The 15,892-nt window shown below is 38.8% G+C and overlaps 1 protein-coding gene across 2 annotated transcripts in view; it reads left to right on the top strand.

The window, feature by feature from the left end:
• The first annotated feature begins 860 nt into the window (after nt 1-860).
• Nucleotides 861-15,892, top strand: part of necab2 (N-terminal EF-hand calcium binding protein 2) — a 104,413-nt gene continuing 89,381 nt past the window's right edge. For both annotated transcript variants that reach the window (XM_051870692.1, XM_051870691.1), the window contains exons 1-2: nt 861-1,235; nt 7,481-7,505. In XM_051870692.1, coding sequence (XP_051726652.1) covers nt 918-1,235; nt 7,481-7,505 — 343 coding nt within the window. In that variant the 5' untranslated portion in view covers nt 861-917. The remainder of the gene's footprint in view (nt 1,236-7,480; nt 7,506-15,892) is intronic.

Below are 15,892 nucleotides of genomic sequence, written 5' to 3'. Positions count from 1 at the left end.
GTTATGAAGTGAAAATAATACTTTTTGTGTGCCAAAAAAACCCCAAAATAACGACTTTATTCAACAATATCTAGTGATGGGCGATTTCAAAACACTGCTTCATGAAGCTTCGAAGCTTTACGAATCTTTTGTTTCGAATCAGTGGTTCGGAGCGTGAATTAAACTGCCAAAGTCACTCCCCCCAGTGGTGATCCATTGCAATTTCGGAACACTTAAGACGTAACGAAGCCTCGTTTACTGAAATCACGTGACTTTGGCAGTTTGATACAGGCTCTGAACCACTGATTCGAAACAAAAGATTCTTAAAGCTTCGAAGCTTCATGAAGCAGTGTTTTGAAATCGCCCATCACTAGATATTGTTGAATAAAGTCGTTATTTTGTTTTTTTGGGTGAATTCACCCTTTAAGCCAGCCATATAGTAATTTTTAAACAATAGTTGGGTTAAATAAAACTGCCCAGCAGTTAAACAGCCCAATCACTGGGTTTGTCCATTTTCAACCCAACTTGGGTTGTTTTTAGAGTGTGTAATTGGGTGTTGTGTCTTTTTAAGGAAAAAGTACAATACGGACCATGTGTTTCCACGAATTTTAAAGATCTAAACCTGAGAGTTACTGCAGTAAACTAAGTCAAAGCCAAAAATTGACTTTAACATCATTACCATAGTTTATTCAAAAGTTGTCTGGGATCAATGGTCATTACAATCTATTTCCTTTGTAATAGTAGCTACTCTCTAAAGTGCAAATAATGCTTTTCTCGTTCATTCTTCTGCATCTGGACTAAATGGATGGCACTTATTGAACTGCTCCAATTAGGTGTGACAGGAGGGGTGAGTTTTGGGATGTGTGCTGCTGCTGATGTCAGAGAGGAGGGAGGGATCGCCCCCATAGCGCGCAGCATGAACGCTCCGCGGCAAAAGGATGTGTGAACAAGCAGCGCGCTACTGCAGGGACGGTGTCCACAAACTGCTCCACAAAGAACAAGCCAAACTCCGGGCACAGGACAGCAAAGACCAGCCCAAACCCGGGGCTCAGGACAGCGAGATAGCGACGGCTGCACAGTCCGGAAACAGCGGTTCTCAGCCCGGTGGAATAGACGGGCTCGTCCGCTGGATAGTCACCAAGATGAGCGACAATAAAAGCATCTCTACTCGGGAATATGTGAAGGAGGAGGCGGCGGTGGCTCAGGAGCAGTTCTTTGCACCGGAGCCCCGAAAGGGCATCTCTGTCATTTTGGACGTAGGTGTTTGATATTTAATTATTGTTGTATGTATAAAGAAATATGAAATGCAGGCGCTCGTTCAACTTTATTCAGTCGCTATAATTAATTTATTAAACAACCTCAGAAGAGTTTTGAGCAATTCCATAATTAGTTAAAAAAAATAATATCTCCCCAACATTTGATACTCAAACAATTACAGCAAGGCAAGTAGGCTACACATTATGAATTTGAATCTATTTAACTTTTTATCCAATCCACCTATTTTGCAGAACAGTTATGAATGTGGCACTTTGCATTTCAATGTTATGTAATATTTTACATCAATACACGTTTTTTTCGAGTATGGCAAGTAAATTCTGATTGGTTAATCGCGAACAATCAGCTTTTGTATATAATTACCTAAATAATATTTCGCGTTCACTATGGCAAAAATACTGACGCTACTCTCTCGTATCACTCCGCGCACTCACTCTTTACAAATTTACGCGCCTGGCGCCATCTTGCGACTAGAATGGTTGCTGCTTACTACGATAAAAATGGCTTGTATTAATTTTAGGCCTAGATTGTGAGCATAAAACCTTTGATAGAAGCTCAAGAGTCCTGAAGCAAGAAAACAAAAACATCAGTTGAAAGAGCAATGAACCGCGAAAAGAAATTCTAAGAACTGGATGTGAGATAGCTTAAAAAATAAGTTCAAATTCTATTAAAATCCCAGATAACTAGAAAAAGTTTAATTTACAGCAATTTAATTTATAATATTCAAATATATAATGTAACTGTTGTAGCGTTAATAGGCCTATATAAATTAATGGACTATTTTTCTTAGCGGAAGCTAAGAAAATCTACTAGCAGAAAGAAACAAGTTTCTCAAATCAATCAATATTTTATATACAAGACGAGTAGTTATTTATTTGCTAAGTAGCCATGTAATAAGTTAGATCATTTACTGTCAGATGGTCATTATTGCAAAATAAACCCCTTCAGGGTGTGACGGTCCTCCCTCCGTGACTCTTGCATGTGCACGCGCATTCACAGTTGTAACGAAATACTGATGTGCTTAGTCTGTGCAATAAAAAAATACCACCTAATTGTAAAATAATCTGAACATACGCTAGATTCTCTTCTACAAAACAGCAGTGATACATCCAGCCGTACCTTTCAGCATCTCGAGGTTATACAACAGTTTTTGCTCTGATTTTAAAACCGTATCTCTGAGAAGCATACCCGAATCTAAATAATTTATTGCGCTTTTCCTGTGAGCCCGGCAGTTATGCTATGTGGTTGGCTGCTGTGGCAAGGTCTCAGCAGTATTGATTTAGTAGGTCAAAGTATTGCCTCAGTATTGTTCATTGCTGCTGGATAATTATGTGTATCTGATGGTCATACCTCTTGGGATTTCTACATTGCTTTTAGGGGGAGAAGTTAAAACATTTAAGAGAGTGATAAGTAGTTCAGTCCCAGACCTAGATACAGTCTCAGGTAACCAGACTAAAAAGTAGAGGGGACAAAAACTAATTAAAAACCTTAGAAAAAGACCAGAGGCACCAAATGCACCCTAGTATAAATACAATAGTGAAGGTGGTAGAAATGAATAAGGGAGGGGTTAAGCAGATAATGAGGTGCTGTAGATAATTTGTCTTTTATAGGTAGTGAGCGCTTGTACATGATTTCTCGTGGAGACTCCGGTATGGACCGCAGGTGCTTGTAGGGGAATTGATTTCCCCCTATGCTTTGTGAGAGAATTCCATTACTTAACTCAATCTATCTCTACCAAATGACATGTCTGCTGCCACCTCTGTTCCAGGATCAGCCTGACCGAACCTTAACACTGCATTGGTAAACAACAGAGCCACAGAGCGTCATTCATCGTTACTTTTCATTTTTAAAGTGTCTAAAGCAGCATGGAATTGTAAAGACCACTGTTTCCATTTCAGAAAGCTTTCGATTCACCGGCTAGACAAGTTATGGATTCAGGGTGTGTTAAATTCTCTCAGCACGGCTTCCCCAAACCAGACAGTGAAAACTAAGTGGAGCACTAACAAGCTGTCATAAAGAAGGCTAAGTGTGTTTCACAGTATTTCATGTCTCAGGTCCCAGACCTCATCTGGCTTAAGGGAGTAATTAAGTGAATTTAATGTTTTTTGAACACTTCTTTTCCACTGGGGTTGAATTCTGTGCACTAAATTACAGCAGCGCTCTCGTTTATGCTTTAAAAGTGAGGATGTTAGGCATTAAAGTTGGCATAAAACGGAAGTCACTATCGTGACATATATCCGAATGAAACAGCTTTTTGAACAAGAAAAAATGTCAGGCGGGACCTTTTTTTGTCTGTCGGGAATTGATTGGATGGTTGTGGTTTGCTAATGCTGTGATGTCATGTGAGTGACAGGTTGCCCCGCCCTCGTGCCAGTAAACACGTCATCAGAGAAGAGTTGTCGCTGCAAGAGGGAGGGAAGTTAAAGATTACCAGGGGCTCATGGATTAAAAAAAATACTGATCTGCACGGATATCTCGTTTATAATAAATACTGCAAAATTCCATAAAAAACAGGAATTGTCAAGTTTGATTTCATCGTGACTTTAATGTACACGTGTGAGAACAGATAGATGATCAAATGGTGACTGCACACATGACATTTACTAAAGACTTCATCGCACTATTGACTTGAACTTTAAAATACAAATATACTTGGCATTTGTTCAGTGAATTGGATTTGAGCCAAAGCACAGAGAATCAATCTAACTGACTTAGCAAGTCTAAATGTGAGTCCACATATTAAATAAGTCCATTCATTGAGTCACACACTCTCCATTCAAACACTCTCTATCAATCGTTATCATTCTTTTCCTAATACCTCAATCTCTTTCACTCATTGTTTTATCTCCTTTTGTCAACACAAAGAATCAGTGTTATTAAGAGTCTTTTAGCTTCCATGGGCCAAAGAGGAACTTGGAAACGAGCGCCATTGTCGTGAAATAGAGCCTTATTTTGCCTGTGCTGTCTGGATTTGGTCCAGTTGCAGTATTTGATTATTGTTCTGCTGGATAATGAGATGGTAGTTTGGTTTCATTGTTCTGTAGCTGTATTTTTTTGTATTCAAAAACATGCTAACCATGAATAGCCGTATGAATATGTACTTTACTATTAATTTAGTTTCTCTCAAGGTGAGTGTAGCTCTCTTGTACCAACTTGTAGCTTTGTAGATCAGTGTTTTAGTGTTTTTTTTTTTGTAGCTGTCCTCTTTTCCTGTCATACAGAGATATATCTTCTGAGGTACAAACAAACTGGGTCACCTACATATTGTCAGACCGTACAAATGGTATTTAACAACCTCATACCTTTAGTGCATCCCCTTTATTCTTAAACAGTCAGGAAGATAATAATGAAGAAAGAATGATGGGTCACACTCTATATTAGGTGCCCTTAAATACTATGTACTTACATCAAAAAATAAGTACAATGTTCTTATTGTGTTCATATTGTATTGCAAAAACACCTATTGAGGATGGATACGGGTGGTTAGGCAAAGGTTTAGTGGTATGGTTAGGTTTAAGGGTGGGTTAAAAGGTAAAGAAAGGGTCAACAGTGTAATTATAGATGTAATTACAGAAATTAATTACAGCTGTAATTACATGCATGCATTTTTAAAATGTAAAAACATGTGTACAAACATGTTTAATCTTGTTATTTGCATTTAACTTTGTTTTTTTATTCGCAGTCCACAAAATCAGAACACATATTTTCAGAACAACCTATTTTTGGGTCATGACCAACCAGTTGAGAACCACTACTAGCGATTAATGCCGCAGTCACTTTTGCTTTAAGATATAAAGGAAGATTAAATACCAATAGTGCCTCTCGAGCGCTTTGTAAAATACATTACAGTATTGATCGAACATGGCTAATGTCGCTGTTCCTACAATCACTGTCCCCTTTTAATGGCCAAGAAATATGCTTCTAATTCAAAAGAATGAAAAAACCCCATTGTTCTTGTTCTACTGCAGATGTTTCAGTGGTTGTCCTCATTTATCGCTTCTGTGTGGCTTTTGAGTTTGTTTTGTGATGGTGAAGGATCCTGACAGGTGGAATGCTGTTAGCTGTCAGGAATGAATGAAGCAGCTGGCTCATCCATTTGAGAAGTGATTTAGACCGTCAACAGAAGGTGATCACTCTATTGAAGCAGATCAAATTGTGCGCTGTCAATACGTGTTTCAATTATCGGATGTTCGGCACATGCTCCTTCTGAGACAAAAACATGCTTGTCCAATCATAAACATGCACCTCCATGCTTGCTAGCGCAGCCAGTACATGGACATCCAAATCCGATCACAACGAATTCACGCTTCACTGTATTTATTTATTTAGAAAATGAGAAAGGGTGAAGGCTGAATGGATCGACTGCTGTAAAATTAGCCCGTAGTGAGTGACGCTTCCCAGCACATTCTATTGACTGTGATTTTCCTCTGTTACAAGAGAGTCTTAAGTGGTCCATTTCACATCTGACTGGACAATGTGATCAGGCTACTCTTACAGATACAGATACAAATAGATGATAGAAGTTCAACCAAACACATCGGCAATATACAAACTTGCCTAGTCTTGATTAAAAATAAAAGAAACTTAAAGGTTATAATGTCATTTGTGCTGGTGGTTTTCTAAATGCAATGGAAGGATTCATTGCACAATGTAGGGGTGGGCGATTTGACCAAAATCTTAAATCACGATATGAGTAATTTTATTTCACGATAAAGATATGTGTCACGATATAGTTATTTTTGCTTTAAAGGGGACCTAGAATGCCCCTTTTACAAGATGTAATGTAAGTTTTTGGTGTCCCCAGAATGTGTCTGTGAAGTTTCAGCTCAAAATACCCCACAGATCATTTATTATAGCGTGTCAAATTTACCACTATTTGGGTGTGAGCAAAAACACGCCATTTTTGTGTGTGTCCCTTTAAATGCAAATGAGCTGCTGCTTCCAGCCCCCTTTCCAGAAGAGGGCAGAGCTTTAACAGCATGTGCTTTGGATACTCAACAACAACAAAGCTGGAGAATCTAACGCAGCCAATTTGACGATTGTCAGTAACAGCCTTACATTGTTCAAACCTTAAAAAGCAATTTCTGTAAAAGAAAATATCTCCCTTTGCAATGAACTTTGAGCATCGTAACTTTGCAGATGTTGTTTATGCTCAAACAGCAACATTACACACTAACTAAAGTTAAAAAATTGAAATCATAATCAAGGACCCCTTTAAATAAGGTTTTTATGATATCAAAATGTTGATACCATTGAAATGTCATAATTCTTATCACCATGTTCAATATCACAAAAAACTAATACTAGTAAAAAAAACTGAAGAAGACAAGTAAACAGTGATAAAGAAAGGACAAAGAAATTAATTACAAGCATATAGTAAAACAAACTATAATAGAACAAAGATACAAATCGTGCATTTTCTTTCTCAGCTGTTTACGTTCACTTAAGACATAAATGACTGTGTTTACTTTTAAAAAAATGGTCACTTTGAAACATAAGTATGTGTATTTAACCGTTCAAACCCAATTAGGTGGAAAAAAGCACTTAGTTCAGTGCTCACACGCTCTATGAGCAGCGGCTTTATGTGCGCGCGTCTCTCAGCACTGAGAAACAGTCTCTCAGACAGCATGCGTATATAGCGACATAAGTTTTCTTTCACTGCTTACTTCACTTCAACTTTTAAAATCACTTGTTTTCTAACCGCAATGTTAAAAAACTCATGCAAATGATAAGCTTTTGTGAATGCATAGCATAGCAACGTAACCGCAATAGAGACCATAGTCCAAAATGACAAATTTCTACTGGTTAATTGTGTCTACCAGTACATCTCCAACCCTCAACACCATGTTAAGGGCTGAGGTATCATGTAATTGCAATGCAAACAGCCTATCTATAGAACCACCCCCTCCTTGTCTGAGTAGGTGGATTGACATTAAACTCTACAGAGAGACACATTTTAATTACTTTTATCCATCTTTTCTAATACATGCAGTACTTTACTTTTTCTGCAGTCACTATCTTAAAATATTTATGTTACTGTATGTTCATTTAAGATTAGTTTTAGAGGAGCTTAAGAGAGGCCTAGAGACTTTGTTTAGCAGTTGATCAGGTTTTTGGTTAAATAATCTGAAAAGTTAATGATTGATAGAATGATAATGTGAATTAAAATGATTAATAATTTGTATTAATATACTGTATTTCTGTGTGTGTATGTGTATCATTTCAGATTTTCCGGAGAGCTGATAAGGATGGTGAGTGTAATCTGCTTCATATCATATCATGATAAATCATTAATGTGAATGTGATTCACAGACTCTGTTCTGTTTTTAACAAGAAATCAGACTCAACCCTGTTTACTTTAATAGACATTTCCCATCTCTTTAATGTACAATATTGTTAAAATAAATTTTGGTTCAATCAGATGTATATTTAATGTTTTTGAAAGTCTCTTATGCTCAACAAGGCTGCATTTATTTAAGAAAAATACAGTATACATACAGTAAATACAGTACAGTATTTATAGTAATGCATTAAAAACAGTAATACTGAAATACAGTAAAAACAGTAATATTGTAAAATATTATTATAATGTTTTCTATTTTAATATATTTAAAATGTAATTTATTCCAAAGTTGAATGTTCAGCATCATTACTCCAGTCTTCAGTGTCACATGATCCTTCAGAAATCATTCTAATATGCTGATTTGCTGCTCAAGAAATTAATTCTTATTATTATCAATGTGGAAAAAAACATCATTAATTTGAAATGGAAATCTTTTGTTACATTATAAATGTCTTTACTGTCATTTTTGATCAAATTAATATTTCCTTGCTGAATAAAAGTGTTAATAGTGTTAAAAATCTTACTGACCCCAGACAGTAGCATGTGATCCACAGAATAAAATACAGCTATTATAGCTTTATACAACACTGAAGATCTCGACCATCTGTACGCACGGTGCTGACAGCTGAAATGACAGAACGTGAAGAAACATTCCAGAAAAGACATTGGAAATGTGCTGCCTTATGCATAATCTTTTAAATAATTCCCATTTGCTGGGATTATTAAAAGTTTAGTTCTTTTTCTTCTCAGATGCCTGACCAGTATTATAACGTCGCTTTAGTGAGATATCATCTGCTAAGAAAATCAATGCGTAATGCACCAACTAATGATTACGTTTGCTGGATGTTCTCAATAAGTTTTCTTATATTACATTGCTAATTAAATTGCAGCAAAATTCCAGATCTATTTACTAATTGATTTTAGATTAGTCTCATTATGCAAATTAGCCTCTTTATCCATATTCATACCCTGTGTCCGCAGAACAATTATGATTATGATTATGATTATGAAGAGAGGCTCTGTTACATATTTTGCAATGCTAAAATTCATGTACTGTTTGAGAAGATTCATATTACCCTATAGTACATTTCATCCAGTTGTATTGTAATGCAGATTTCTATATGATTCCTGATTCCCGGTTAGCCTTGAGCTCTTGTCCGTTACAGACATGGTCTCAACTTTTAGTTTGAGATGAAATAAACATACACAAAACATTTTTTTTATTTATTTTAGCTTCCTTTAAAAAGGAAAACTCCACGCTGTGAAACTAGTTATTGCAACTGGGCTTAAAAGAGAGTCAATACAAATAGCAGAGAGAGAAAACCTGCAACAAACCTTGTTAAAAGGAGTAGTGGCTATTTGATGTGTGATGCTAAGGCCGTTTGTGTTATTTTTAAACCACTCCCAGGGGAGCAGCTTGGTGACAGTTTTAATGAGAGGGAGAGAGAGAGCGAGAGGGTGGGGGAGAAAGAAAAAACAAGAATCGGGACCACAGGAGATGGGTGCCATGTTTTGCAACACTTTGGTTTTCAATCACACAACAGTCTAACAAGAAACAAAGCACAGCAGTCGAAATTGCCTCCAGCGTTTAAAGCTAAACTCCTAGGAGTGAAACATTATTATCCTCTCTTTTTTTTCCGAATAGAGCTGCATGCATTAAAAGGATGGTTCTCCCCAAAAAAAGAATATTTTGGCATCGTTTACTTAGACTATGTCATTTTAAACCTGTGATTATTTTTTTTCCATGGAACACAAAATAGAAATTTTCTCTCTTCATACACTGACAGTTTAATGTGACGACAACTGTGGGGAAAAAAAAAACTAATATAATATAATAATATAAATAAATAAATACACTACTGGTCAAATGTTTGGAATAATTACAATTTTTTTTTAATGTTTTTGAGTCTCTTAGGGCCGTTTACACACCATTTTCAAATAAAAACGGAAAACTTTTTATGCGTTTTGGCCATTTATTTACACAACAACAGTGATTTGGGGGCCTGAAAATGCAAACTTTTGAAAACAATACCGTTATCGTCTCAGTGTAAACTACAAAAACGCGAATTTGTGAAAACGATGACGTCATGCGCATGTGTATTACATCTTCAATCTATAGTGTGTAGTTTTTCTTTACAAAGTGACATCGCCAACTACTGGCCTGGCATGCATAATACAGCATTTTTAGTCGTTTTCGCGGATCCGTGTGAACGGGGATCGTTTTGACAACGTTGTCGTCTGTACACGAAAAACACAAAAGAAAAACTATTTTATTTTTAGTATATCGTTGTCGTGTAAACCTGCCCTTATACTTAGCAAGATAACTCTTATACTCTTTTACTAACAGTAATATTGTGAAATTATGTTACAGTTGTTAAAGAACAATTTTTTACTCTAACATATTTTCAAATGTAATTTATTCCTCTGACATATTAGAATAATTTTTGAAGTATCATGAAGACTAAAATAACAGCTGCTGAACATTCAGTTTTGCCATCACAGGAATAAGTTACATTTTAAAATATATTAAAATAGAAAACAGTTATAATATTTGTAATAATATTTTACAAGATTTTACTGTATTTTTGATCAAATAAATGCAACCTCGGAGAGCATAAGAGACTTCTTTCGAAAACATGAAAAATAAATAAAAACTATAAATACTGTAAAACTACTTCATATGACAGCACTATATTCCACACTTTCTAAAGTTTAAATCAATATGATGCACAATGACAATTTTCATTTAAGTTAGCTATTCCTTTGAAATACATGGTTTATGGATCAATTTATCTTCCAGAATAAACCATCATATTGAGAGCAAACAACACACAGAGTGTCATGCCACCCCGCCACATGTCTCTTACTGCAGGAGTTATCAGTTACATCATGCGTGTGGAGCAGGCAGAGAGAATCATTAGCGTCTGTTGTATAGAGGAAATGACATGCTCTTTTGGCCTAAGAGCTTTTATGCAGGCTTGGTCTGCCAGGCTCAGCCTCCTGCTTTTTGATTACCTGGTCTGTGACTATAAATCTGCAAGGGCTGTTGACATGAGAGCAGACTGGCAGAGACCTGCGTGACCCATCGCCTTATCTGCATCTGCAGTTCGCCCTCCTAAATATATCACTCAGTTTAAGGGAGAGAAAGAGCAGTATGGGTACCTGTAATGGAAATTTAATTGGTTCTTTCAGCTGTTTTAAATTCTGTACTGTTTCTCTGCGCAGCGCTTTTCACATATAAAATATCCTACAGGGACAGAGTGAGAAGAAGGGCTACGGATAAAAAAAATATGAGGGAGTCATTGGTGACTAAAATGAAACATTTAGGAGCCAAATGACTTTTTTTGTCACTGTGTGTCGTGATAAAGGGAAGTTTAGCCCTTAAATGCACTTTGTGTAGAACAAGTTCATATGAAGAACCAGTGAGTAAATGGAATAATGTAACGTTTTACAATGTGTGGGGCAACGGAATCAGGATGAAAATGTACGTAACCTTGGTGACATCGGGTCAAAAATTAAAGCACTGTTTATTTCATTTGTACTGTATGTTGCATTTGTCCTACTGTTTGTAATTTGCATCTTTGTTCTTATTTATATTAACAAATATAAAATAATGTAATAAAATAAAGTGAAATAAGATTTTGACTGTATGAAATAAATATAGACTGATTCTTATTACAGTTACTGAAGTTATTCCGTCAAGAGCAGTGAGTGATTTTCTCTTTGTATTTTGTTGTTTGAATAACATTAATGACACAGATGGCAGCAGGTTTATTAGGCTGCTGTCACTTTAAGACCGAATGCACGGATCAAATATACTGATACACGTGTATTTTCTTAAAAACTGGAGTGGGGGTTGGCAAAAATATAATATCACAATTTTTTTCAAGCAGGATCACAGTCCACAATCTTATCACGTTTGGTTTTTAAGACGATTTAGCAAGTCACTGATCAATACGGTCAAACTAATTTCCCTATTTCAAAAATTAAGCCTTACAAGGTAATAAAAAAAAATCACAGACCATTTAGGCTGAAGATCTTATTTCACTTTATTTTATTACATTATTTTAAATTTGTAAATATAAATAAGAACAAAGATGCAAATTACAAACAGTAGGACAAATACAATATACCGAGAAATAAACAGAGTTTTAATTTATTCAGCTACACTACGTGTATTTAACAGTAGCATTTAAATAATAAATTGAATAAACAAATGTAAAAATAAAACACTACATAGACTTCACTGTATGAATTAGATATAGACTGATTTTTATTTAAGTTACTGAAGTTATTCAGTCAAGAGCAGTGAGTGATTTTTCTCTTTGTATTTTGTTGTTTGAAAAACATTAATGACAGACGGCAGCAGGTTTATTAGGCTGCTGCCACTTTAAGACCGAATGCACGGATCAAATATACTGATACACATGTATCATAATATACTGACACGCATCCGAACTGTTTACATTCACTGAAGATATAAACAACTGTTTATGTAAACCTTGTGTGTATTTGACAGTTTAAGTGCAATAAGATGTAAAAGAGAACTTAGTTCAGTACTCACACACCGTGTGACAGGCTTTTAGTGAGCGTTTTTAGCCTTAACTTGAGCGCCATGTTTTTAGAACGGTATTGCACAATATCCTGCAAAAGACTCGCAACATGGGCGCAACAATCAAAACATGTTTGTCTAGTGCATGTTTACATAAAAACAATGGAACAACAGCGCAGTGGATTGTAAAAACACATTCTGTGTTAACGGCCCCGTAGTCTGATTCAAACTGAGTGAACGAGTTTGAGGCTGTTAATCCTTTTCTCTTATTCATTAAAAAGAAATCAGTTCAGTCATTTGTACGCAAATCAGACATCACGGCTTGTACTGTGCAAGAAGAAGAGCAGTACAGTATATGATGAAGCCAACTTCCGATTGTCATTTTAAATGTCACAACTTTTTGTCGCAGCTAATTTGTGGGTTTGAACATATAATGTGAGCTTCTCTCCTCTCTAGTACTCTCCCCCTCTCTGCTCTAGATTTGGGGGTTCTGGCAGTAAATGAGTGTTTACGTGTGTGCTCACTGAAAATAAACATGCTGACAGCAGCCTCCCGCACAGCATGCAAGCATCAAGGCTTCCCTGCTCTAGATCTTATGAATCATTAAAGTAAAAATGGCATGATGGGTAAATAATATCTCAGGTTAGTTCTCAGTCATGAATATTCCGGGTATTAATCTTGAAGTATGTTTACTGGATAGCGTTATGTATTGCTAAAAATTAAAGACTTGAAGGATTTGCTGATGAGAATGTGGATTGGTTTTACTTCAGATTAGTGCGCACTTTGTGTACCTTCAGTGTAGTCTTGCATAGCCTCATTAATAGTGGAGCTTTTGGACACCACATTTCTGTATCCTCCCGGGGCCGACTCTGAAGCTATCGCCACAAAGAACAGCAACACATGTTGTCTCCTATTTGGATCAATATAGATGCGCATTGCTTGGTTCTCTTTGATATTTCATCATGCTTCGCTTGTTTGTTTGGATGAGCAGTTTTGTCCTTATGCAAAACAAGCAGAATGTGTACGCCATTTAGTCTGATTAAACTTTAGTTTATTCAATATTATGTCTGTTTGCTCCCATCCAGAGCACTTTGTATTAAATTACATTAACATTTGTGTTGTATAAACTGCCTCATATATACGGTTGTCAGGGAATGAACACAGACAGAGGATCCAAGTGCAAGAATAACAATATTTATTGACAGGAAAAATGCTGTACAATAACTTCACTCCAAGGGTCAGTCGAGGCAGAGGCTGTGGCGTGCAGAGTGGCGAGGCACTGGGTGGCGCAGGGCTACAGCGGGTATCAGAGAACAAGGATAATCCAACCCAGAAAACAGGGCACACGACGAAAGTCCAGAATCCAAAAACCAGGAAGAAACACACAGAGAACACGACACCGGGAACAGCCTGCAACGAACTGACAAAGACACATAAAGACATGCACAATATATAACAACCACTAACAAGACACGGCTGGCAACAGATCGCAATCAGACCATAATGGGAAACGCCCACACAATCATTCACTCACACCCAACACACACACACACACACACACACACACACACACACACACACAACAACACACGAGGGTGAGTAAGTGAATCCATGAACCGTGACAGTACCCCCTCTCCTATGAGCGCCTCCTGGCGCTCCCAGGAGAGCCTACCTGTTGATAGTAATCATCAATAAGAGAGTGATCCAGGATGTCCCTGGCAGGAACCCAACTCCTCTCCTCCGGACCGTAACCCTCCCAGTCCACCAAGTACTGGAATCCGCGTCCCCTTCGCCTAGCGTCCAAAATACGACGAACCGAATAAACGGGTTCCCCATCTACGAGACGCGGCGGGGGGGGAACCGGAACCGGCGGATTAATGTTAGCATGAAAAACAGGTTTGATTTTAGATACGTGGAATACGGGGTGAATTCTACGGTACGCTGGGGGGAATTTGAGGCGGACTGTCACCGGACTAAGAATCTTGGTGACAGTAAACGGGCCAATGAATTTAGGTGCCAACTTATTACATACGGAGCGGAGCGGAATGTTCCTGGAAGAAAGCCACACTTTTTGTCCGACGACGTATACGGGAGGCTTCAGCCGGTGGCGATCGGCCTGGGCCTTGGTGCGCGCTCCCACCTGAATAAGAGTCTCTCGGGCTCTTCTCCACGTGTGACGACACCTCTGGACGAAGGCGTGAGCGGAGGGGACCGCGACTTCGGATTCCAGACTAGGAAAGATAGGTGGCTGGTAACCTAGACTACACTGGAAAGGCGACAGGCCCGTAGCCGACACTGGTAACGAGTTGTGCGCGTACTCCACCCAAGGAAGCTGCTGACTCCAGGATGAAGGATTCTGAGCTACCCGACATCGCAACGTTCTCCCCAAATCCTGGTTGGCTCTCTCAGCTTGCCCGTTACTCTGGGGATGGAACCCAGATGACAAACTAACAGTCGCTCCCAGTAATCTGCAAAACTCCTTCCAGAATCTGGAGGTAAACTGGGATCCCCTGTCAGAAACCACGTCTACCGGGAGGCCATGAATACGAAAGACGTGATTAATGACAGTAACCGCTGTCTCCTTGGCAGAGGGTAATTTGGGCAAGGGGATGAAATGTGCCGCCTTCGAGAACCGGTCCACTACGGTCAAAATCACCGTATTGCCCTGTGAAGGAGGGAGGCCTGTTACGAAATCTAGCGCTATGTGGGACCAGGGTCTTGAAGGGACAGACAGCGGTTGAAGAAGCCCATCTGGGGAACGATTAGAAATCTTACCACGAGCGCAGACAGAGCAAGCCAAAACAAAATTGCGAACATCGCGAGCCATGCAGGGCCACCAGAATCGTTGCTTAACCAAAAACATGGTACGACTAACCCCTGGATGACAAGCCAGATTGGAATCATGGCCCCATCGGATAACGTCTGGACGTAACCTCTTAGGTACAAATAATCGACTCGGTGGGCACCCGGGCGGAGGCGTTACCCCTTCTAAGGCCGTGTGGACCTTCGACTCGACCTCCCATGTGAGTGAAGAGACAATGAGTCTCTCAGGTAAAATACACTCGGGAGTGGACGGGCGCTCGGAACGATCAAAAATACGAGATAAAGCATCGGGCTTGATGTTCTTAGACCCGGGACGATATGATAGAGAAAAATCGAAACGACCGAAAAACAGAGCCCACCGAGCCTGCCTAGAGTTTAGTCTTTTAGCGGATCTGATGTATTCTAAATTCTTATGATCGGTCCAGACGATGAAAGGTACCCCCGACCCCTCCAACCAGTGACGCCATTCTTCCAAAGCTAATTTGACCGCCAGCAGCTCCCTGTTACCAATGTCGTAATTCCGTTCGGCGGCGGATAAGCGATGAGAAAAAAACGCGCAAGGATGCATCTTATCGTCCGTGGCGGCGCGCTGGGAAAGAACTGCCCCTACCCCCACCTCTGACGCATCAACCTCCACCACAAACTGACGTGAAGGATCAGGGGCGACAAGAATGGGAGCCGAAACAAAGCGGCTCTTCAGATTGGAAAATGCAGCCTCAGCTGTATTAGACCACCTGAACGCCGTTGCGGTGGAGGTTAAGGCGGTCAGAGGAGCGGCTAGTTGGCTGAAGTTGCGAATAAAACGCCGGTAAAAATTGGCGAATCCCAAAAACCTCTGCAGGGCCTTACGGGAATCTGGGATTGGCCAATCCACCACAGCCTTAACCTTGTCAGGATCCATGCGCACCCCCTCAGACGAC

This window comes from Ctenopharyngodon idella, chromosome 18, assembly GCF_019924925.1.
Source record: "Ctenopharyngodon idella isolate HZGC_01 chromosome 18, HZGC01, whole genome shotgun sequence".
NCBI classification, from domain to species: domain Eukaryota; kingdom Metazoa; phylum Chordata; class Actinopteri; order Cypriniformes; family Xenocyprididae; genus Ctenopharyngodon; species Ctenopharyngodon idella.
This window is presented reverse-complemented; position numbering and strand designations above follow the sequence as displayed.